This window comes from Rhynchophorus ferrugineus, unplaced genomic scaffold, assembly GCF_030347505.1.
Source record: "Rhynchophorus ferrugineus isolate W39M unplaced genomic scaffold, kcgeb_rfMv2 rfM4, whole genome shotgun sequence".
NCBI lineage: Eukaryota > Metazoa > Arthropoda > Insecta > Coleoptera > Curculionidae > Rhynchophorus > Rhynchophorus ferrugineus.
The window spans coordinates 36242413-36266832 of NW_027472583.1; the positions used below are offsets into that span (position 1 = coordinate 36242413).

The window sequence follows — 24420 nt, forward strand, 5'->3', positions numbered from 1 at the left end:
ATTGGATATATCTGTAAATTCCATACAAGTCGTTAGATAATCAAATAAAAACTTTAAGATGAAGACATAATGTTGCGATTTTTGTTTTAGTTTTAGTCAGTCGTATTATTATTATACTTAATTTGAATGTATAGTTAGAAAAATTCAATAAAAGTTTGACATAACATCTTCAAGATGCTAATAAAATAATTGCGAATAATTTGTTACATTTGTTTACACACACAGTTTAAATGACACATTCAGTTTTTTTTTAATTAGTCGGTTTATTCATCATCATTCACATCTTCACGACCATTGTTAATTAGGCAAATATTCATCATCAAATCTTCTTATTTTTAAAATGTTTAGACAATAGTTTAAAAGAGGAAAGGTTCAGGTTTAAAAGAAGAATAATAATTTATAAATCACGCTCACTATCCCATCATATAGATTTTCTTTAATTTTTTTTAGCAAACTTGAGGTTGTTGATAATATATGTCCACTAAAATAAACGAATCTAGTCTGCGTGAAAAACAACTGAAGCCATATAATTATCATTGGAGTGACTGATTTAAAAACAAATTATCAACTTGCAACTGTTTTTCTGAGTTGTCGTCATTCTCTAAAAATACCGAACATCTCTAAAAATATCCTACGTTTACTACCAACAAGAATTTTGCGTAAATACACATATATTGTAATTTTGTTTTGTTCAAAATTTGCGTAGTGCTCGACATACTCTCACTTAACATATTATTGATCTAAATTCATGATTTTAAATCCAAAGGTAGTGTTATCAATATTATAATTTTAATTATTAAGAAAATTGACTTGATTCTCAATCACTAATCACTGCTTTTACGGATCATTCCTGCAGCGTGTATATTCCGTGATGAAAATATAATTCATCTTTTGATCGAATGGCAATGGCTCTGGAATAAAAATGGCAATGGAAATAAAACAATCTGATGAATGTGGTGGAAGAAGCAAAGTTATTGTTAGACCCTAGCGTTTGTAAAAATTTAATTTATCGTTCTTTTGGTTAAATTACGGGCATCTTTTATTTTCTTCAATATACAGTTTCTATTGCGTTCACTAATGCAGTAATAGTGCAGTAATGGTGTAAGTGCTAAAGCGCTAAGTTTGTTCCATTCGCAGCCAAAAAATACTCTCAAGACAATTTATAGACCCATGAACCGGTAAGCCTTAAATGATTATGGACCAAAGATGTAGCATTAAATTGTACAATAAAATAATAGACGATATTAGCAGCGATAAAACATGTAATAATAATTTAGTCGATATAAATTTGAACTTCTGGTTTCTATATATTTTTTTGAAAATGCTTTGAATAAAAATTTAAAAAATCACACAAAGGATAGACAAAAACTTACAAATGGAAAAACATAAAGGCAAAAAAAGCAGATATATTAAAAACAACGTCCAAATATGCAGGGAAGGAGAATGCAACCAAACAAAATAACAACTTAATATCTAAAGATAAGGAACACAGAAACTAATCACAAATAACTATCATCCATGAAAAAACTGAAGATAGGACATAAATCTAAGCAACAAAATATAATAGAATGAGCCATTATACCAAAGGTTATTAAATAATTAGAAAAGAAGGAAAATATATAAAATAGTTTCATTGCGTAAAGCATGTTTTATAGAAAGTAAAGACTGTTTAACAGAACTAGGAGACGATGAAATAAGGATAAAAGTTAAAACTAGGAGGGTGTGATGTAGAGTGTACTAAGAAGTAAAATAAAAACTGAATAGAGAGTGATTCACGCAAATTATCTAGGAAACTTCTTCAAAAGCAACGATACACCTTAATGTGGTCTTAAGTAATATCGCCAATCAATGCGTTTCTTCATTCATATAATAAAACAATCTTAATCACAAATGGTAAATTACTCTGGTAATATGTAGTTGGCCTGATATTTAGAACTTGATTGATGAGCCCTTGAATTTTTCCTGCATTATTTAGTTGTTTGTAGAAAAAAAAGGTATGTTTAGCCTGATTGTGACTAGGTGTTTGGTTTATATTAAAATATAATTTGGGCCATAGTAGTGCCTATACTGTCTGGTTCGAAAGGGTTCCCATTATTTTTCTTGTTTTTGCGTACATTTACCATACACGTTTCATACTCGAAGTATTCCTGGAAATAGCTTAGTAAAGCTTTTTCGAAGTTTGTGAAGCTAGGACAAAAGAATCGTCCAGTGATTCACAAAATCACAATTTTTCTTTTACATGCGAATTTTCGACAGTATGGTATGACAGCAGACAGGTCTCGTTCTGGAAGACAACCGACCTCTCGTAACGCTGAAAATGTGGCTCTGGTGCGCGATAGTGTTGCAGAGTCTACAGAAATATCAATTCGAAGATGTGCTTCCCAGTTACACATTTCTGCACACAGTTTAAGGCGAATTTTTAAAACTGATTTGAAAATGTTCTCGTACAAAATACAATTAGTCCAAAAATTGCTACATACTATGCATAATAGTAATGCAATCCTAAGGCTGTCTGGTGAAATTGAAGATTTTTCGTCTAAATTGATAATGAGCCATTTTCTTCTCAGTGGCCAGGTCAATAAACAGAAGAGTCAGTTCTGGGTAACACAAAATCCTCAATTAATTGGTACCTAGATATGATTCGAAATTTTCTTGTGCCTAAAATGGAAGAGCAAGGACTAGAAAACATGTGGTGGTAGATGGGCAAGATGGGGCACAGCACATACAGCTCGTTCAACGATTCAATTATTGAATGACATTTTTCCACGAAGACTAATTTCGCGAAGTGGCGTTTCAGCATGACCAGCCTGATCTCAGGAATTAAATCCAGGGTTTTTTAAAATCAAAAGTTTATGTAAATAAGCCCCAAACGATTCAACATCTTAAAGACAATATTCGTCACGAAATTGAAGAAATTCGGCCTCAGATGTTGCAGGATGTCGTGAAAATGCCAAAAGTTCGCGCTCGCCGTTTAGCCGATGTGATTTTACAATCATAACGAAATAAAAACATAAGGACCAAATAAACTTTTTATGAAGACCAAACTTACTTACCTTTTCTTTGAACAATGTTATAGGTAATCAAAATAGCAGCAGGATTTTTGCCCCACGTTGTATTATAATACTGTAGATACAGGAAAAATCACTAATTAAAGTAAAACTTTAGAAAATTGGTTTATTTGCTTCTTAAATAAATTATTAATTAACTAACAAAAACACATTATGTGAATTTGTATTAATTAAACTAACATATCTTGATCTGTAAAGCTAAGTTGATCAATGATAATTAAAATGGACTCCTTCAAGATATTCTTCTGAATACAATCTCGCAGTCATTTATTGCGATACAACACAATCTCAATAAAAATATACCCGTAATCATCGTAAAATCGTCTCCAAATCGCAATATAACGCTATAATGCCGAAGAGAAACTTTTTACTGCTTATTTATCGTCGAAATTAATAAATCTCCGTGTAGGAACAAAGCAAACAAATGATTTTGGGACGATTTTTACTCAGAATCTGACAATTCCACAACAATAAAAATGCAAATATTGGCCTGACCAGGCAGATCGTGCCTTGAACGCGGACCTTATTATCGTTCGGGTGGGTGGATTGAATAGCGCGTAACGTCGCCGATGGCTCACCTGGGGGATCCGTAGGATGCGGGGCACGTGGCCGTGTGGTTTCTCTAGGCCTGGCTTATGTTTGTCTCTGTTTGTTTTTTTGTTTTGGAAATAGAATTATAAATAAGCCGTTCGCGTAATGCCCACAATGCTCAGATGCAATAATCGGTGGGAGATTGATCTGGAGGTGTTAAAATAATAGAACCCATTCACAATAAGCTCCTAATTTAAATAAAATTCGGTCTTTTAGTACAAATACATGATGTGCTTGCGTGTATTTTGATCAGCGATATCTATTAATAATAAATTATAAAAATAAATAATATTAATAATAATAATGCGAAGTATTAATGAAACTTCATGATTGATGGCTTTGACATTTCTATACATAAAATAACAATTTTCCGTTTAATATTACTGATTTATTCGTTGTATACTGATGCTAATTGTGGAAGTCTCGAAATTTCACTTATGTGGTGCCGAAGCCCATCAAGCAGTTTTAGAAACTTATTATGACGCTACTTCATCGTATTCCAACTGTTGGTTTTAGATTCACGATTTTTGAAAGTGGTAATTTTGAACAATGGCGAAGTAACGTAAGAACGCACCATATCAAGACTCACATCAAATTGTCAAACAACTTTAAGACTTATAAGTTTAGCAATTGATGTATCAATTATCTACAGATATTTACTAGTGATGTTTATTTTAACTGCGACTGGACATAATCCGTAGATCTAATACAACTATAACAAACGCAAAAAGTCGTGAGGTGGTCTAGAAAAATCATCTGCATCGACTCAGAAACTAGTTTTTCATGCCCATGAAGATTTGCTGCGCATATAGTAGTCTCGAATTATATTCCCAAGAAGCAAAATTGCTTCAAAATTCTCATGCTGGTTGTATTCTAATATCCATCCAGGTGTTTTTCTAAAGCTCTAAAATAACTTTTCCCAAAATTATATACTAATTTTAAATATTGTTATTCATATTTTAATTTAAATATTTAAATTATTGATATATATTTCGAATTATTATAATTACAAAAAAATATTAGATATAAATATTTATATATTCTTCTTCTAACTAACTTCTTAATATTCTTCTTTTTTTTCTAATATGGCCCGTAGTGTACTATATAAATAAAACAAATAAAATGTTTGTATGCTATAAAGGTTTCAATAACAACTATTTGGATAATCACAATATAATATATAGAATTACAATCCTATAAAGAAAAAGGGTATTACGAAAAAAAACTGTAAATATTTGTAAGGTGACATATGTACAGAAAAAACACAAATAAACCGAACAAATCTCAAAAATCCTATCCGGGAGGCCGTAGAAAACAACCGACGATGCGCAACGCGCACTTGTTTTTTTCGCAAACGCAAATAACCCTCGCGAAATCTCCCCCGACGGCGATCGGGCACATTCCCGTCCCTCCCGTCGAGATTCATTATGCCGAACCGAACCAGTCGGCATATTTCGTCACGGGACATTCCGAATCAACAAGAAATTTCATCCCCCCGCCCCGATTTCACCCCGTTTCTCGTCGGCAAAGTCACAGGTGTCGGAGCGCGCGCCACTTAAAACCAATGCGACTGAAAATGAAACGAATTCGATGTAGGCTTTCATATTCACGTATATCTGTGTGTGTGTGTATCGATGTACAGGCGACTGGATCTTTTTTAATTTCAGCACTTTCTTTATAGTTTATAAAATAATAAAATTAAAACTTAATTAATTTTAAAAGAATTTATTTTTATTTTATGACTAATCGAAAAAAAATTGTAAAAGTTTCTATACTATTTTAGAACATATATTATCATATTATTAGAGTATTTAATTTTAACATTGATTAAAACTTAGTTTACGAGTTATTTTATAAATTAGTTGTTAAGTAAAAAATTTAATAAAAATTTATTATAGTATCAAAATTATTATAAGAATAATAAGCATAGATTGTTGAAAAGAGTGGGAAGAGAGATATAAACAAGAACAGATACAGATACAGTATTTAATTTTAATATTACTTAAATCTTAGTATATTTGTTATTTTACAAATCCATACTATGTTTACATATGTTTGTTTGTTAACTGGGAAATATGTATTAATTGATGGTAAAATATCATTATAGCATCAAAATTATTATAAGAATACAGTGTCGAGAGAGATATAAATAAGAAGAACAAATTAAAAATGATAGACCAACTCCCAATATAATTTATAATATTATATATATATATATATATATATATATATATATATATATATATATATATACGTATATATAAATATACAGGTTCACTTTTAATCCGCATAAATAACAACTCCCAATATAATTTATAATATTATATATATATATATATATATATATATATATATATATATATATATATATATATATATATATTATATATATATAAATATACAGGTTCACTTTTAATCCGCATAAATTTCAATCAATTTTCACTTTTTTCGATACTTTTGACGTTACCTCGTAATAACTGTTTACCAATAATAATCAGAAGTTACACATTTATAATACTTGTTAAAAAGTCTATCATAAAAAGAGCAAAAAACTCAGTTCTAGAGTTTAAATTTATGTATTTATCTTGAATATTTTAGTTCTAAATAATAATACTTCATTTGCTACTCGTATGAATTATCTTTTAAATTATAACTGATTTTAATATATATAATAATACAACCAATAAGCTTGAATAGACTTGAATATATTATTGTAATAAGTATTAATATATGATTATAGAATACTACTTAATTAGCGTTGAGATTATCTTTTTCAGTTTCTAGATGTTACAAAACTTTTTCTATATCTCGACTTCAAACACCTATTAAATTCCCAATAAATACAAATAATTGAGCATTAAAATTTGGTTATATTAAATTTCTTTAAAAATATATTTAATATATGACGAATGAAATAACGTTAAAGATATTCATGTATAATTGAAGATTTTGTAAAAAATACGGTTCATAAATAAACAAAAATTATCGAAAATGAGTATCTGCAAAACATACTGAAGAAAACTGTGATTAAAGAACTATCACGAGAGAGCATTATTGATTACAAATGATATTTTTAGCTTGGTTACGTTAAGAATGGCATGCTCTAACTAACTGGTAAAATCCGTGAAATATGCTTAAATAAGAACCCCACCGACTGACATTATTATTTCCGATTTAAAAAAAAAACTGTAAATTCACTGTCGCTATGTATTCATCTATTAATATAAAAATAATCCAATAAGTCTGTTATAAATCTACCTGTTCGGTGGTAGAGAGTTTTATTATTCATCTGGGGGTTTACGAGACGGAAAGGCTCGAAATCGGAGTGAAAAGAAATAAAAATTCCTGGAGGTAAATATGGCAACGTCGCGTGGCCGGCACGCGCCACTCCAACCCCAGCCCATCCGACCTGTTCGAGGCGCCAGCGAGCGCTGATGACGTCACGCGCGTCACACGACAGTGGAGGGGGCCGAGGGGAGGTGCCGATGGCACAGGCGCGAGCCTATTGGCCGGCCAAATATGGCACAGCCGGTTCATTCATAAAAGTGCCTGACGTCGACGCGCCAACAGTTTCACGCCGACAACGTTAGGGTATAGTCGGTCAAGTCGCGATCACTCTTCCAAATAGGTGCTGCCTGCGCGTTGATCTGCATTTCAACAATCAATCCAAACCATCGAGCAACAACAAACAAACAATCGTACTCGTCATGGAGGCGGTTTGCGCCCTCGCTTCTCCACGTTCGTCGATCCCCGGGTGCTGGGGATGTGCGCGTTAATTGCGATCGAATAACTAGAGCGAAAGCCGTAGTGGTGGTTCGCGGTTTAGTGAACTGTTTTCTGTAGTGGATCCGAAAGAACAACCACCCAGTGACAAGATGATAATGGACACTCTGGACACGTTGTCGGGGCATCAGCATCATCCGCACGTTTCGCCGGCATTCCTGCTGACGGAGACTGCGGCTGCCGCAGCCGCTCACCACTTTAACGTGTTGAGTTTCGACACGTGCCTGTACAAGGGCAGCTCAGGGGCGAGCAGCGGCGACAGCCCAACGCCTGCGTCCGTCTGTGCGTCGGAAGGCGAGACAATCGGCGTCGAGGGCACACCTGGGGATCTCAACACGCCGGTCACCACCGCCGGAGACGCTCCGTCGTTTTTCGGACCTGGTACCGTCGTGGAACCTCCACCCATCACAGGTTAGTCAAGATAATGAGTGAAATCGATGCCAGTCGGTAATCTACCCCTCGATCAGCAACGAAAACGCATCTAATCAAAATGAATTTTATCTTACATCGTGCTGAATATCGGCACAAAATTAATGCATCAGAAGGTCAGATCGATACACCAACACACCAAGGTTTTGGTCGCAAGATAGAATAACAACAACAATAAATAATTAAATTAATTTTCTGACGCTGAAAGAATGAGAAACTACTCAATCAAAAATAGTAGTTTTAGTTTTATATTATATAGATATTAAAATATAAAATAATTATTTGATTCCTAAATGATTCAAACATAATATTTCAACAAAACACGAGGAACTTTTTGGTGATATTAAGAATATGAGATAAAAACATTAATAAGTAAGAGTTTCCTCATGATATAAGAGAAAAACTTGAAGTACCCAAATAATGAGACAATCTAAATGTCACCACTTGTTTGACGTTAACCCATATTTCTTGGGGATTGATTTTTGAAGGTCAGTGACCTAGATCAATATCAAGGTCATAAGGGGTTGTACATAACAACCACCATTACGTCACGCTGCACCGATACTAATAAATAAAAGATTAATTATAATAAAGTCCAGTGCCCACATGATATTTGATTCTTTTTTTTTTCGTTTCCTTGGTGATATCGGGACTTCATCATAATTAATGATTCTCGTTAAAGGTTTGACGTGGTTGGGACCCGGGGCTCGACCAACAATTAAATTCGAGACCGAGTTATCGAGAAATCGGAAAGGGCCAAGAAATCGTAGCTCGTTTTTGTGTGTGTGTGTGTGTGTGACTTTCGTGGATGGTGATCTTACAAGTTCTGCCATTTCCAAAATAAATTATTTCAGTAAATTAACTAAAATTATTAAACTGGACGTTAGTTGACATGAATATCAGAGCATTCATAAAAAAAGATCAATTAAAATGCAATTTTAAAAATAATTTGATAAGCAAGTATCAAAAAGAAGAAGTACCTGTAGGGATTAGCAGATTATAAGGAATCAGATCAAAGTGAAATAGAAATTAAAATATACGGCAATAGAGAGTAACAATTTTTAGAATATCTAATCGCTATTAATATTAAGAAAATAAATACACAAATTAATATATAATTCACATAAAAAATAACATCTTGGCAAAATTTGGGCAAAAAAGTTGATGATATACTTGTATCATTCTTTAAATAATGTTCTCCTAAAAGTATCACAGAAAAAAATTATGTTATTATGAATCATAATAGTTCATATAAAAAGATCATCTTGATCAAAATTTAGACAGAAAAGCTGATAATATAGTTGTATCATCCTTTAAATATTATACTTATAGCAGAATCATAGAAAGAACTTAAATATATTAAATATGTTATCATACATCAGAGTAGTTTATAAAAAAATCTTGATCAAAATATAAGCAGAAGTTAGAGTAATATGATTTGATTGAATTATGATGTGATATTTTTTAAATAATGTTGTGATAGTAGTATCATAGAAAAAATCAACAAAAATATTATATGTTATATATGAAATATTTAATATAAATTAACGAAATTAAAGTCTTTTCGAAAATAAAGTGAACGTATAAACAATATCATAAGCAATATCAAAAACAATATGTTTCACTGCTAACAAGAACAAAATGCAGATAGTTGCACATAGTCAAGAAATATTCTGGTTTCATGTAATCTATCAAATAAGTAAAATTAATTTTAAAACAAGTCATCTAGTGTATTACAACATCAATAATGACTATTTTGATTTTATTAATGGATATTAATGATTGAGCTTTAAACAATTTACAAATAGCTTCGTTTCATAAATTCTGGTATTTGTGTGATTTTATTAAACCATCGAATTATAAAAACTTAACACCCTCAGTATTAAATAACGGTTTAAGAAAATAATGAACACACATTGAATAAAATTATATTAAGATCATTAGTAATGAAAATAATTAATATAGCAACTATCGTGGCTTAACTAAAATCAAAGCGTCGCAGTTCGCGAAAACAACCCGAAACGTCGAAACCTCACGGCCAATCTCAACAGAACAGGTGTAAGCTGATGGCGCAGCACACGGATCGTCCACGATCCCAATTTATAAATAAGCATTCGGTACCGACCTGCTGCCAGAATACCGAAATATTCGAGTTTGCGATAGAGCGCATTTATATATAGCCGAGGGCCGAGCGATGTTTTGTCTGGAATTGGCTGTGAGTGAACGGCAATGGACCTTAGACGACAGACATTAATACGCAACGCTCGCTCGCTCTATCTCTATCACTCACACATGATCTGGGTCTCTTTCTCCCTCGGGCTCAGTACTTCAAACGCAGCAGGTGTTCAGTGGTTCTGAGCGATTTTTATTATTTATTTATTATAACAGGTCAATTAAAAAGTCCTCGGCCTACCATAGTAAAACACATTTTTTTGTACTCAACATAATTTCCTTCAAGGGTGATACCCTGATTATAGCGACCCTCCAACTCTTCGATACCATTTTTGTAGTACAATTTGTCGTTTGCTTCAAGATTTCTTCCCAGCGAGCATTCTTTTGAGATCTGAGAACAGGAAATAGTCGTTGGGAGCCAGATCTGGAGAATACGGTGGATGAGAAAGCAATTCGAAGCCCAATCCATGGAATTTTGCCATCGTTTTCACTGACTTGTGACACGGTGCATTGTTTTGGTAAAGCAGCACTTTCTTTTTCTTTAAAGGCCGCCGTTTTTTGGCGATTTCGTCCTTCAAACGGTCCAATAACGCTATGTAATAGTCGCTGTTGATGGTCATTCCTTTTTCAGGGTTGTTAATGAAAATTATTCCATGCGCATTCCAAAATATGTACTCCATAACCTTTCCAGCCGACTGTTGCATTTTCCCACGCTTTGGAGTGGATTCATCGTGTACAGTCCACTCGGATGACTGTCGATTGGACTTCGGAGTGAAATACTATGTTTCATCCATTGTCACATATCGACTTCTATCAAACACTGCTCCGAATCATCAACCCGTCGTTGTTTTTGGTCAAAAGTGAGCTCGCGCGGCACCCACTTTGCATAGAGCTTTCTCATACCCAAATATTCGTGAATGATATGATGTACACGTTCAGTTGATGTCTTTAGAGTGTCTGTTATTTCAGTCAACAGGCTCTGAAAGGTCAATTGTATAAAATAAAGATAAAGTCATAGAAATAACCGAGTCTGACCATCACATATTACTCCTGAATTAAGCTTTGCACTCTTCAGAACTATTTGGAAATGGCTGGATACAAAAGAATTAATCTATGAATCACAACAAAATGGATACTTTTCTGAAGCAGATAGTGACTGACGATTACAGTCAAACTTTCAATTCAAATCTGTACTATGAACAATTGGGCCGTCACTAGATCATAAATTGTGTTTCATTGAGATAACGTCAAGCCACATATTTAGCCAGAATCTCTGAGAGATTGTTAGGATTGGGAGGTTCTTAAGCATTCACCTTATAGTCCGGACCTGGGACCAAGCAATTACCATCTATTCTAGTATAGACTAGATTCACGATAGGGTGAACATGGTCAAGATTCGCCTCAATGGAGGCTTTAGAACAACGTTAACAGGTTAACGGTTCAAATTTTACCTGCGTCGAATCATTCAAAGTGTATTAAAAAATATAATGTAAATATAATGGATTTCTTTGTACGATATCGATTATATCTACATTTTTATTTCAATTTCATTTCCTCATTATTCCTTCTACAGTTTTTTTAACCTAAGATAATGAACAGAACTTTTCTCACTATATTTTATTATACATATAAATTTTTCTTTAACAGCAACTGTTCACCAAACTCAGTTAAACTCTTCGGAACATTTTGTATTAATTTTGATTTCAATATTTTCTTATGAAAAACCATACAAATTAATTTCATGAACTTCTGCATATTCTCTAGTTTGATTATTTATTTATCTGTAAGTGCAAAAAATTATAAATAAAATTATAAATATTATAGTAAATATGTATTATTAGACAAGTATCTGAGTTATCCTGAATGATATTAACTAATACTCAATAGTATTCGAAAGCAAAAAACTCTCATCTAACGACGAGAAACGCTCTTACAATTTATGGCGATGGGAACTCGAACTAGACACAGTCATTAGGGTCATGGTTCAAGATCTATCGAGATGTAGTAGGCCGTAGTGGCCGAAAAACCAAAGCCTACTCGACACAAGAGAGTGAAAAAAAAAAACGTTCGCCGATGCTGCTGTTCTCGGTAGATTAATCTTCAATTCCGTCAGGCTTCATTCATGTCGTCGACCAGGATTCATTCATGACAGCGTGATGGCGGCTCGGGCGCCACTTCCATTTAAATGTCAAGTGCAAAACGGTTGAAAAATCGATAGACGTGGACTAGAAACTACAGCGGTTCGTGTACGAGGGTACAGAGAATAATGTTTTATTAATTATGATGGTATCTAACAGTGTTAATGTTGTTGTTCAATGACGTGAACAGTTTTAATAATCATGACCGTTGATTGTGATTGATTTATTTTTATGTTTTTTTTACAATATTCTGGTAACTCATACATTTTCAGTATCAGTTATTAAATAATTATTTTATTGTTCTTATATCTCTCCATTTTTTCCTTTTGTTTAAATTCTTAGCTCTGTATACTTTCTGATATCATCCTAGGTTTCATAGCTTTTGAATAGTTTACTTAATGACATATAAAATTATCATTAATAGATCAAAATTTGTCAAATACATTACATTATTGTAAACACTATTGATAAATATGTTCCTATTAACAAACAAAGGAGAGGGAAAGAGACAGTGGATGGAAAAGAAAGGGGAATATTTGAATTGAGAAGCTTTAGGGTCTTTATGATAAATTATTCTCAAATAAATGGAAACTGTGATCCAAAAAAAACTGCTAGTAACTTTACAAATTGCACTCGAATTAAAATCTGGCTGTTCTTAAAGTGTTCGACATAATAAGAGTAAAAGATGGCTACATTCCGCCAAGATCATCCCATGGTATATTTCCCCAAGAGATTTATAGCGAGGCTCGAGTACGGTACGGTGATCGGTATCAGGTTACGTCGTTGAAAGTTGTCACTGATCGCTCTTTTTTTTTGCTTAATTAAATTCAAAATGGCGCCGACCGTTCGGTGTTTAATTACTGCAAAAGCGGGCGGTCGAGGCATTGAGCGCGTGCAGGAGCGAGACAGTCGTACAAACGAGGAACTAGTAGCTGAAACAGGAAGGTACACAATTATGCAATTGGTCAAGAAGGCGTCGCCAAATCCGACGTTAGATAATTGAGCCAGCGTACGATGGTTGCATAACAATCGGGCTGCTTTCGATCGAGTCTTCGTGGGGGGAGGCCAATATCAATTTTCCAAACTATAACCTGCAATTATGACATATACTTACGTTAATATATGGTGATTAAGCTGGAATCTGTAGGAAAACTGGGTAAATATCAGAATCAAAAGTAGATCAAAGGATATGGTTATTTCAAGATGTCATCAAATTTAATATATTGAGAGTAATATACTAAAAAAAATGTAATCAGTACAACCGATGTAATTGATCTGATGTCCGGTTTTTTATTTTTGGTTGCAATTTGTTTTTTTTTATATTTTTGTCCTGTTTATTTATAGACTAATGTTTAAGAATTTCATTGGTTAGTTTAAAATAGCATTACAGGTACCTTTAATGAAAATATTTTACAAGGGGAGCATTTCTTTGGTCGACGATTTCATACCTATCACGTGACTAACCTTTGACGTCACATTCTATTGACCAATTAAATTTTAAATAAAACCAAAATAAAATGTAATTTTTCAATACCATTTATTAATATAAAATTCTGTACAAATAGAAATATTATGTAATATCAAAAAGCTAAAATATATACATATATATATATATATATATATATATATATATATATATATATATATATAATGTATATAAATAAAAAATAATTAAAGGTGGATATAAAAATTGCCTGCAATCTAATTGAAAACATAACTTATCTCATATATAGCAAATATAATCAAAATTGTCTATAGCTCTTTCCTTTTTCATATATTTTTAGTGCTATCAATTCAAATAAGATGTATTAAAATTTCTATCTTATTGTTCCCTCATACTGAAAGCAAAACAGCACAGCTGAAAGTCAATAAATGAAAAGTGTTAATATTTTACTTACTTGTTCAACACAAAAATGTATTGAGGCAAGTTATTATTATTTTTACAATGTTATTGCGAAAATTATGGAATGGATAATTAAAATAGTTAAATCGTATGATATACGTCAGAATGGAGAAAACATTCCAAAAAGAAATACTTTAAAGAACAATAATAAAAAATTAAAACATGATATATTTCAAAGTTACTGCTGGGTTCTTATAATGGTAAAATCGAGGAGTTAAAAAGACAGCTTAGGCATCTATTGACAATATAATAAAACAAGCATGATAATCTCTTGTTTATAAAATCAAGCTTACCGTGTTGAAAAACTTATCTCGGTTAAGGAGCCTTATGCCAAAATATTAATTATAAGTATCTTGACCAATATACATTTGTTTTAAGTAAATGAATCCCTTCATAATAATTAAGTTTTAAACTGATGGCAGACAAAAGCAATGCTAAGTCACATAAATCCTTAATGTTGCTAACTTGGGGTGTTTCTTCCAAGGAAAACTACGTCCAGTTTTTATTTCCGCACAAACACTGAATACACAACACTTTTGAGAATGAAGATACATTAAAATCGAATAATAGTGATTATATTTAAGACACAAGAATGCTAATCGTGTTTTATATTAGACACACAAAAATGTCGTCGTAAACAAACTGAAACAAACAATGGTGTTTTAGAAATGAACCAATCAAATGCCTTCGTAGGCCAATTTAAATGAACCAATCAAAAAAGTGGTCTCAGAGCCGCCATTTAATGGACCACGCAAAATATTTCCTGGATTTTGCCTATTTAAGTTAAACCTCTATATTTACTCTATGACATCTGAACTTACAACTACTTTCAAGTACAATTAAACAATAATAATAAATCAATTTTATAAATTATGGTTTTTATTTTAATTTTTCAATTTATGTATTCATATTGTGTCTCCATATAGTGTTAAAAGTCGAATATTATGATATAAACTAATTATAAACTCAAATGCATCAATTAATAGAACTTTTTATCTTCCGAGTTAAATTTAGTATTGTTAAACTTTAGAAACTATTCCGATTAACGTCCCTTTCTGCTTAAATGAAATTTTCTACAATGCTGCAAAACGGTTTATGGTCGTCGCCTAATTTTTTTTTTCAAAATTAAAACAATTTCCCTCAAATTGTACTTATTTTGCCATTATACTTAATATATATATGAATAATTTAGATCAGCACCAATTCAATAAAATGAACTATAGGGAACCGTTTCACGCGTAATAAAATTTTACGTTGTATCGTAGAAAAATCCCCACCCATTCAACGTTCCTCCATTAATGGAGAATTAACCGAAACCGAAAGTCAAACACTTGTTACTCCATAGCCCCGATCTACTACCGAAAGTTCGAAACCGGTTCCGGGCTCGATTTTTCCTGTGCGGAAGCACCACCGCATACACCCACATCCATATTCATGGAATAGATGGAGACGATTCGTGGAAAAAAACCGACCGACCGTTGTCCCCGGCTCATGAATGGGAGAGCGTCATCGATTTTCCAGCTCGGGACGTCGATATCGATCGGCCTGGATGCGCGGGCCTGTGACCTCAACGAAGATTTAATGGTAAAGGCCTTGAAAAGTCCGGGAAATCTCCCCCTCCTAAGGTCACGTTGCCAAGTCGGCGCGATGACGTCAATGTCGTCGTCGTTATCAATGGACCGGCTCGACGCACCTGCAAGTATCGATGTTTTAATCTTTTTTATAATCGGGGCAGATTCACCCTTCCCGGCCGTTCGTAATTTACAACAAAAGTGGATTGATGCCGGAATTTTTTTCGTTTCTACTGTGGATTTCGCGATAGGGGACATTGACCTGACAACGTAGCATCGATTTTCGACTGTTTCGGTTGCCCTAGAACAGGCTTCCACGCCCACGATCCGAAACAGATGTTAACACTTGTTGGTTTGGATTTTCAACCTTCATTGATACAGAGCAGAATCACACAACCTATTGATGAACTGTCATCATCAGCATTTCAAATGATAAATGAAAATGCAACCGAAGTATTACCAATTGTACACAACTGTATTGTATTTATATATAAACACACCTGACGCAGGCCTCTCTTCTAATAATTATTTCACATATTTAACAAAACCTATATCCTTGGTGGATCTATAATATTTTAAAGTTAGTAATTAATTTAATATTAATCGATTGATATTATTGATTTAAAGTCTGCCCAACTTTCTAAACCGAAAAGCTAAAACCCTACGGTCAGTTGCACATTCCAAGGAATTGAGGAATTAACAGTGATAATTTTTCGAATTAAAAAAAAACTATATAAAATTAGTAACCAAATTTGCACAATAAATATCACAAGAAAACAAATATCCACACAAACAAATAAATAATAATATTGGGTGCAGATAAATTCATATTAAATGAAGATATATACAAGCTAAAATTATATTTTAAAATAGAGATCGTTTAGCATTTGGAAATGAAATAATTTGAACACATCCTTCAATGAATCAGACAAGCCTTGACTTCTTCTGAAAGTCAATAGTTCTATCCATTACAAGGGAGTTTTGCAAATCAGAGCATATAAGCTCAGATGTACTTAGTGATGAAATATTTGCAAGTATTCTTATATTTTCTTTGAGAATCAGTTTCTTTCCTTGAAATTCAAGTAGTTTTATAGACATGAGGTAATGTATGTTAGAGGACTAGATTTAGAAGCTCCTATGGTCGTTCTCAAAACAGCGTTTTATATTGTTTTTATTCTTGGCAAATAACTGATAGATACTGAATTATATGATATAGCTTGGACTTGATTACAGATTTATAGGTCATTAGTATCAGAATTAGTACTTGTCATTGAAGAAATTACCGCAATATTAACAAATCGAAAAATGTGAATCTTATAAACTCGTAATTATCATTGTTATAGTGATTCACTTGCTTTATTTAAATTTAATTTAATTTGGTCCACCTTAATTAAAATCGTTGCAAGTTATTGAACAAATTGTATTTGGAAAATAATATACAATTTAAAGAAACTTTTATTCGACACCGGTATATATATATTCCATAAAAATATGTAATCGGCAATAAAATATTAACGAGTTGAATTCGAATTTTTTCTCGAAACCTTTTATTTATTCACCATCCCGATTCGGATGCAATTACAACGCTATTGCCACATCCTCCGTTATAATTAAAGGTAAATAGAACGTATTCGAGATAATAACACGCGCGTAATTTTCGACGGAATAATCCAGTTAAAGTGGCCGAGAAGTTTTGCTGAGCGACCATATTTAATTCCCTTTGATTAACCATTGTTTCCTAGACCACACAAAGTACCAAGCCGGGCGGCGGTATCGGGTTCCGTAGAGGTATTCGGTTACTTTTTTGTGCGCGCTCGAAATTTTCTCGTGGCCGTCGACTGACGACGTATTTTATTGTTTCAGGGAGCTTAGATCCAGAAGAGCTGTCCATCGAACAACAGCATCAGCAACAACAGACTTCGCCGCATCACTCGCCTTCCGGCAGTCACCTGACGGAACGGGCGACGCCCCACGAAGTCGCCCTGAGTCCCAAGGAGGATTCCACGACCCAGAGTTCGATGAGCACTATGTATCCTCACCATCCCTCGTCGAACAACAACAGTCTGACCAAGCTGCAGCATCGGAACGTGCACAGTGGGCCCGGATCGCCTGGTATGCAAGGGAGTATCCAGATGCAGCCGCAGGGTAGTCCGTTGGGCATGGCCAATCAAGGAATGGGTCATAGTCCGTCGGCGGTTGGACAGTGGTTGTTGCAAAGTGGTGATAAACCAATGTATCCGTCTATGTTCGGGTTTCTGCAAGGGGGGACCAGTCAGGCTAGTCAGAGTCCGCAACAGTATTCCAGTGCAACTCCATCGCCCGCGGGAGGACAGTACGACGACCGAGGTACTGAGCAACTGATGTTGAGCATGGATTGCCAGAGTCTAGCCCTGAAACAACCCCCCAGTTACCCCAGTTGTTCTAGTACCAGCACCACGTTACAATTAGATATGCAACAGTCCGATCTCGTTTATTCGCGAGTGGGACAACCTCTAGTAGCGCCTCCAACGAAATATCAATGGGACACCCAGGAGTACTCTCCCCAAGGTTCGGTGGTGCCGGGACCCAGTTCTCTGGTGCCTAAACAGGAACCGTTCACGACGTCTTGCGGCGCCGAACTCCAGCAGGCTCAGAGTCCGTACGGTACGGTTCAGTTAGCCGAGTACAATCCCTCCACGTCGAAAGGTCACGAGATCCTCTCCCAGGTGTACCAACAGAGTCCAGTGCCGTTGAAACTCGTGCCGGTAAAGCCGCGGAAGTACCCGAACCGACCGAGTAAGACGCCGGTCCACGAAAGGCCGTACGCGTGCCCAGTGGAGAACTGCGATCGCCGATTCTCCAGGTCGGACGAGCTCACTAGACATATCCGCATCCACACCGGCCAAAAACCGTTTCAGTGTCGGATTTGTATGCGGAGCTTTTCGCGTTCCGACCACCTGACGACTCACATTCGTACGCATACCGGCGAAAAACCGTTCAGTTGCGATGTATGCGGCCGGAAATTCGCGAGGAGCGACGAGAAGAAACGACATGCAAAGGTAACTAGATTAGTATATTTATCATTTTATAAGATTTTTTAGTTAGATTATTAGTTATTTTGGTTGGGATTGACTGCTGGCAGAAAACTATGTTTTTTATTTTGTAAAATGATCTCATAATATTTCTGCCAAACTAATTATAGTTCTTTAGGAATATATGGCTCGGTGAACAGAGGTAGTAATATATTTTAAAGAGTGATTAGTATATATTAGTCCTCTAGTAGCATTAGTTGTGCGTTCGAAAATACCGAGGAGTTAACAGCAATAATTCTTAGAATTAATAAATAAAATCAATAACCAAATTAGCACAATAAATATGGAAACAAAACAAATATCTAGACAAGTAAATAAATAATTAAATTGTTTATAATGAACATTTTATAGTTTTCTTGAAAGGAAAACGATGAAATAATCATTTTAATTCTGCCATCACACTCTAAGAATAACTTTTTCTTTATCCAATTCAGCTTAGTTTCTGATTTGGTATATAATATATATAAATGACACAATATTATGACAATTAGCAGTTATAATGCTAATAATTGTTATTTGCTAAAAATAATTAAATAAAATCAGTCACCAAAGTTAAAAAATAAATATGGACACAAAATACATGTCTCGTCAAACAATATAAATAATTAGAAAAACAATAACTTTGTGTATAACATACGTAACCCATGATCCCATGACTTCTAATAGTTAATAATATTCTGCATATAATTAAAATATGGAAAACTAGCTTTGGTTCCTTACAATTGGGACGCAGAAATTTCTTAGGTCAATCCACTCGGAAAAAATGGGAAAATTGACTGTGATCAATCAGCAGCTTATTTAATTTTGTCAGTGATGCCAGTGTCCAACTTAGTTTTCGTCCTCCAACAGGTCTAACTTAAACTGCACCAAGCTACCTCTCTAATGATCTATAAATGAGGAAAAAGGTGTTTTGAATTTTTTTCAAATGTTATCAGATGTATCATATTTTTGATGATTTGAAAACTGGCTTAACAGTTAAATAATATCTTTAAAAGTTCTTGAAATAATTGATGATCATAACAATTATTTAACATAATAAGCCTGATTTTAAGGAATATTGTTATGCAAAAATGGTATTTTCTTACAACAGGCAAGTAATAATATAAATAATTGGACACAAGCTTGGAAAATAAGAATTAATCAAAGTAAGTCTGTACATGTGCAGTTCACCTATAAACAACCCGTACAAGTACCTATAACATTTTCCATATAGCAACAACGCTAAATATCTCGGTATGAATCTCAATGCAAAACTTCGCTAGAAGGAACATATAAAGAAGAAAAGAAAAGAACTGGCACGGAAATATAAGAAAATGTACTGACTAATTGGCAGAAAATCACAATTATCAGTACATAATAAATTGCTATGATATGAGCAAATACTGAAACCTATATGGACATACGGAGTATAATTATGGGGATGTTCTGCAAAGAGTAACATAAATAAAATACAAATTTTTCAGAACAAAGTCCTGAGAGGTATTGTGGGTGCATCCAAATACTATAGGACCGATTACCTACATCGAGACCTTCAGATACCCACAGTCAGTCAAGAAATCAAGATTTGCAAGGGGGCGTGAGGAAAGACTCCATTCTCATACGAATATTGAAATATTGCAACTACTGGATACCACCAGAACAGGACACAGACTCAAAAGAATCAAACCGTCTGATCTTGTGTAGTGTTGTTAGTGAGGTGTATATATTAAAAAATTCAGCAGTGACATGAATAAACATTATTTCACCAGAGACTGAGATAGGACCGATGGGTCCTCGGAGTTATATACCTAAATTCAAGTTATAATAAAGATACATTGTAGGTTAGACGCAAACGATTAGTAACAATATATTAATAAATTAATAAAAAAATACATCGGAATCTATGAAAGCCTGATATGTTCATATGAATATATCAACTTATCCTAGAAGATATCTGAAAATAATTAATTACCAGTCCTGTAATTACAAAATGTTGATGGTTTCATAATGCGGACTAATAATAAACATCAACACATCATGATTTTTAATTATCCTATGCGTGTTCTGATAAATAATTAACTATTTGACATAAAGTAAATACCTTGTTAGCTCGTTATTATGTAAGAATGATATATGAGACAAATGCAATTTTACGTTAACATGAATGATATATAACGTGCGAATCGATAACGCCGACCGGAATGGTACGGTAGGCCCCTAATGCTCGAGTACTGAATCCATTCGCGATAAATTTTTTGCATCGTTGGCAAGCTGGGCTTGCGTGAAATGTCTGCAATTAGTATCTGTCATTATATTTCCGATAATGAGCCACTATTAAACCCTATAAATATGTATTAAAAACAGCTTATTTCATACGGCTTCGGGTGTCGCTAATGTGCCGGATTAGATAGTCGAGATCGTCAAAGATTCTCGCTTAATTTTAGATTATTTATTGATTTTTGGGCCGGTGTTTTAGTGGTAAATGTTTTTCTGTGGGTTTCTTTTAAATGGTAAACGAATTGTCGTTTTTAATGGTCCATAAAATGGTTCTTTTCAGCAGCGGGTTCTTAAACACATTTCGAATTAATCAAGTTTATTGATTGATATGTACATTTTATACTTACGTTAGCCATTCTTCGACAACGCAGTTTGAGAAAGAGCCTCAATTGAAAAAGGGTGAGCATGATGAATTAGAAGCCGAATTGAATGAAACCATCATGAAAGCTCGTACTGAGTTTCTGGCTTAAAAAAATATATTTAGGTCGACGCTTTTTTCAATCTTTAAATTCAAGCGTTATTCGATTCCCTTTTTTTAATATCCTCAATTGGCTCAAAATAATGTCCTAATAACGTTTTATTTTATTTTATGGAATACTATGAGAAGACCCACTATCATTATCATAAGTATACACGATTTTGGACCTGAGCAACTTAAAGCTGATTCTCGTCTTTTTTTATTTTATGGAATACTATGAGAAGACCCAGTATCATTATCATAAGTATACACGATTTTGAACCTGGGCAACTTAAAGCTGATTCTAAATCAGTAAAATGTTTTAAAAATTGGTTGTAGTTATCGAAATATTCAATATATTAATTATTTTACTATCTTTGACGATTAACGGTCGTTTATTGAATTAAAAAGTATAAATCAGAAATGAACAGAGTTTTAACTGAGTGTCTTTTGCACTGCTTGGTATCAGAAATAGAAATGGCTCATCATGCCTGCGTTCTAAAATCCTTGGTATCAACTTTCCATCAGTGGAAAAAAAGTAAAATGTGAATGCAGAGAATTTATTTTGGAAGAAATCGAGCTTCGGTCTTGTAGTAATTTTGTAATTCGCTTACGTGTTTGTAATCCGGTGATTTGTGGTTGCCGAGAAACTCGTGAATAACATACAACCTGGACATATTGGCAATGGATCACTGTCCGCACATGGAACTGATTTGGACACTAACTTTTATACTATGTTATTTTTTACATTTTTACCAACGATAATTCATCATGCTAAAGTAGCAATCATCTACATCATTTTTTTGTTCTCTTAATAAGGTTGACACAGAAAATGAAAGTGTAACTGTGTGTACAAAAAAGTGTAACTTAATATATATTAAAAAACACTTTGAATCGATTGCAACATAGTCTCTGCATTTTTGCAACTTCTGAACCACAATCATAGCACAAAAGCAAGTTCTAGATGATGTTTAACATAACGTCGTCAGCTGACAGTCGTAATAAGATCACAGAAGTGCCACCATACGCGAACTCGAAAACTAGAACCAATCTAGACACACGTACTTAAAATCTGAGTTCAGAGCACCAAATGAATTGGAATTAATTGTAATTTGAATGAATTTGTATACTTGTAATGAAAAAAATTAAGGCGTTTTTGATTCATAATTCTATATTCTTCAAAGTAATATCAACACCTTGGTTTTTACGTCTTATTACTTTCTGATCACAGCTGTTACATGTTAAACAATGCGTTACAAAAATATATCACATACACCACGAGCACAAGATAATTTATTATTACTATCTCATGATTAATGATCTAACCTTTCATTACGCGTGACAATTACAGCGATTCTTTTTTGTTCGAGAATTGTTTTAAGCGATAATTTATGTAGCTGTCAATCCAAACCATTTTCGGAATGCGCACTGAGTGCATTCTTGGTCTTTGTCTAAAATAGGCGTTTTATTAACTATCGTTTGTTTGTTGCAGGTTCACCTCAAGCAACGTATGAAGAAAGAATCGAAGCTTTCTTCTAGTAGCTCCTCGTCTGTGAATGCCAATAACAACAATACTGCTTCCACGCCGAGCTCCCATGTACCCTCTCCCACCCCCCATCACCATACCCACCACCACCATCATCACATGCATCCGCACCAAATACCATCTCACACCGTCACCAGCGACGAGGCCAATCCCATGGACAGAGTCGCCCATGGACCCCTGTGAGAATTGCCAAACGCCGACCGAGTAAGTACCGTCTTTAACATCCCATTAAGTTATTAAAAACATGCAACATAATCGAAAAAAATGATCAAAACTGCAGAAAATTTATATTTATATTAATGATCACAGTCAGAAAATAGAAATCGATGCGTTCTTTTCATTTAAATCATCAGCATTAATAAACTAAAACTTGAAGAAAACATGTGTATCGATTATCAAAAAAAAAGCTATCTAAAAATAATTCGTTTAATTGCATCGTTCAACTACATTAAAAATGTAGACGTATACTCATTATACATGGAGGCAAAAAATAAAAGTCAATTAAAATATGCTGAATAATGAAGAAAAATGTTAAATACTCAATGAATCAATAATTAACGATGCCTAATTTTTGTATGGAGTTTTTGAGAATAAAATAAACTTGCGTTGAAAGTATTTTTTTGTTTGATCGCTCCTCCACAATATTTCGTTGCACAGTACAGTCGTAAATTTTTAATAATTTATTCTTTGGATCGTACTTAGTTCTCCTGAGTCGTCTTGTTCAATCAGTATCGCCAAGCCGAACTGCCTCAACATTCGCATGGTGAAGAAGTTTTTGTTATAACTCGAGTCAGTTTTTAATGGCCTAGTTCATAGTATGAATTTCTGTTCTAGTTATTTTTTCTGAAGTACTACCAGTCTTAACAGTCCTCCTGAGTAATTAGTTCTTAAACCGCACTTATGACCAGATTACTCTGATTGACATAACTCCATATCTGTATAACATATGGGTTTAAGAATTTCTTACTACAGTAGTTCTTTATTGTAGGTTCAGAGGGCAGAATTTCTTCCAAATTCTTCTATACATTCTTCTAAATTTAATACCCAGTTATTCTTTCTACTTCTCGACATGAGCCTTCCAGCGTTGCTCCCCATATAATGTCATTCCTAAACGTTTGCTATGTTACCATACACAGACATTTGTTACGAATTTGTTGATTTTTCTTATGTGTAAAATCGACGTAAACAGGTTTAGTCTTAATGTATTTCATTCTTTTCATACCAATTCTGACTTCGAAACCAATACGCTGATGTTAATCCTGCAAGACTTTATGTATTCTTTATTATATCTAGCCACAGTTGGTTATCGGCCGCAGCTGTTCTGGCTTCAGACGATGTCAGATCCTATTTTTCAGATCTTCGCCGATTATCTTAATCTATACTTTTTCAGACTTTTCGACCCAAAAGATCTATTTTGCCACAGAAATCATTGTCA

The 24420-nt window shown here is 33.9% G+C and overlaps 1 protein-coding gene across 4 annotated transcripts in view; it reads left to right on the plus strand.

Moving 5' to 3' along the window:
• Window positions 1-24420, plus strand: part of sr (zinc finger domain-containing protein striped) — a 67342-nt gene that overhangs the window by 39858 nt on the left and 3064 nt on the right. For 2 of the 4 annotated variants that reach the window (XM_076403729.1, XM_076403726.1), the window contains exons 4-5: window positions 17519-18693; window positions 22932-23189. In XM_076403729.1, coding sequence (XP_076259844.1) covers window positions 17519-18693; window positions 22932-23168 — 1412 coding nt within the window. In that variant the 3' untranslated portion in view covers window positions 23169-23189. Of the gene's footprint in view, window positions 1-7194; window positions 7854-17518; window positions 18694-20189; window positions 20421-22931; window positions 23190-24420 lie in introns of those variants that run through there. The other 2 variants (XM_076403728.1, XM_076403730.1) reach the window with 2 other exon arrangements.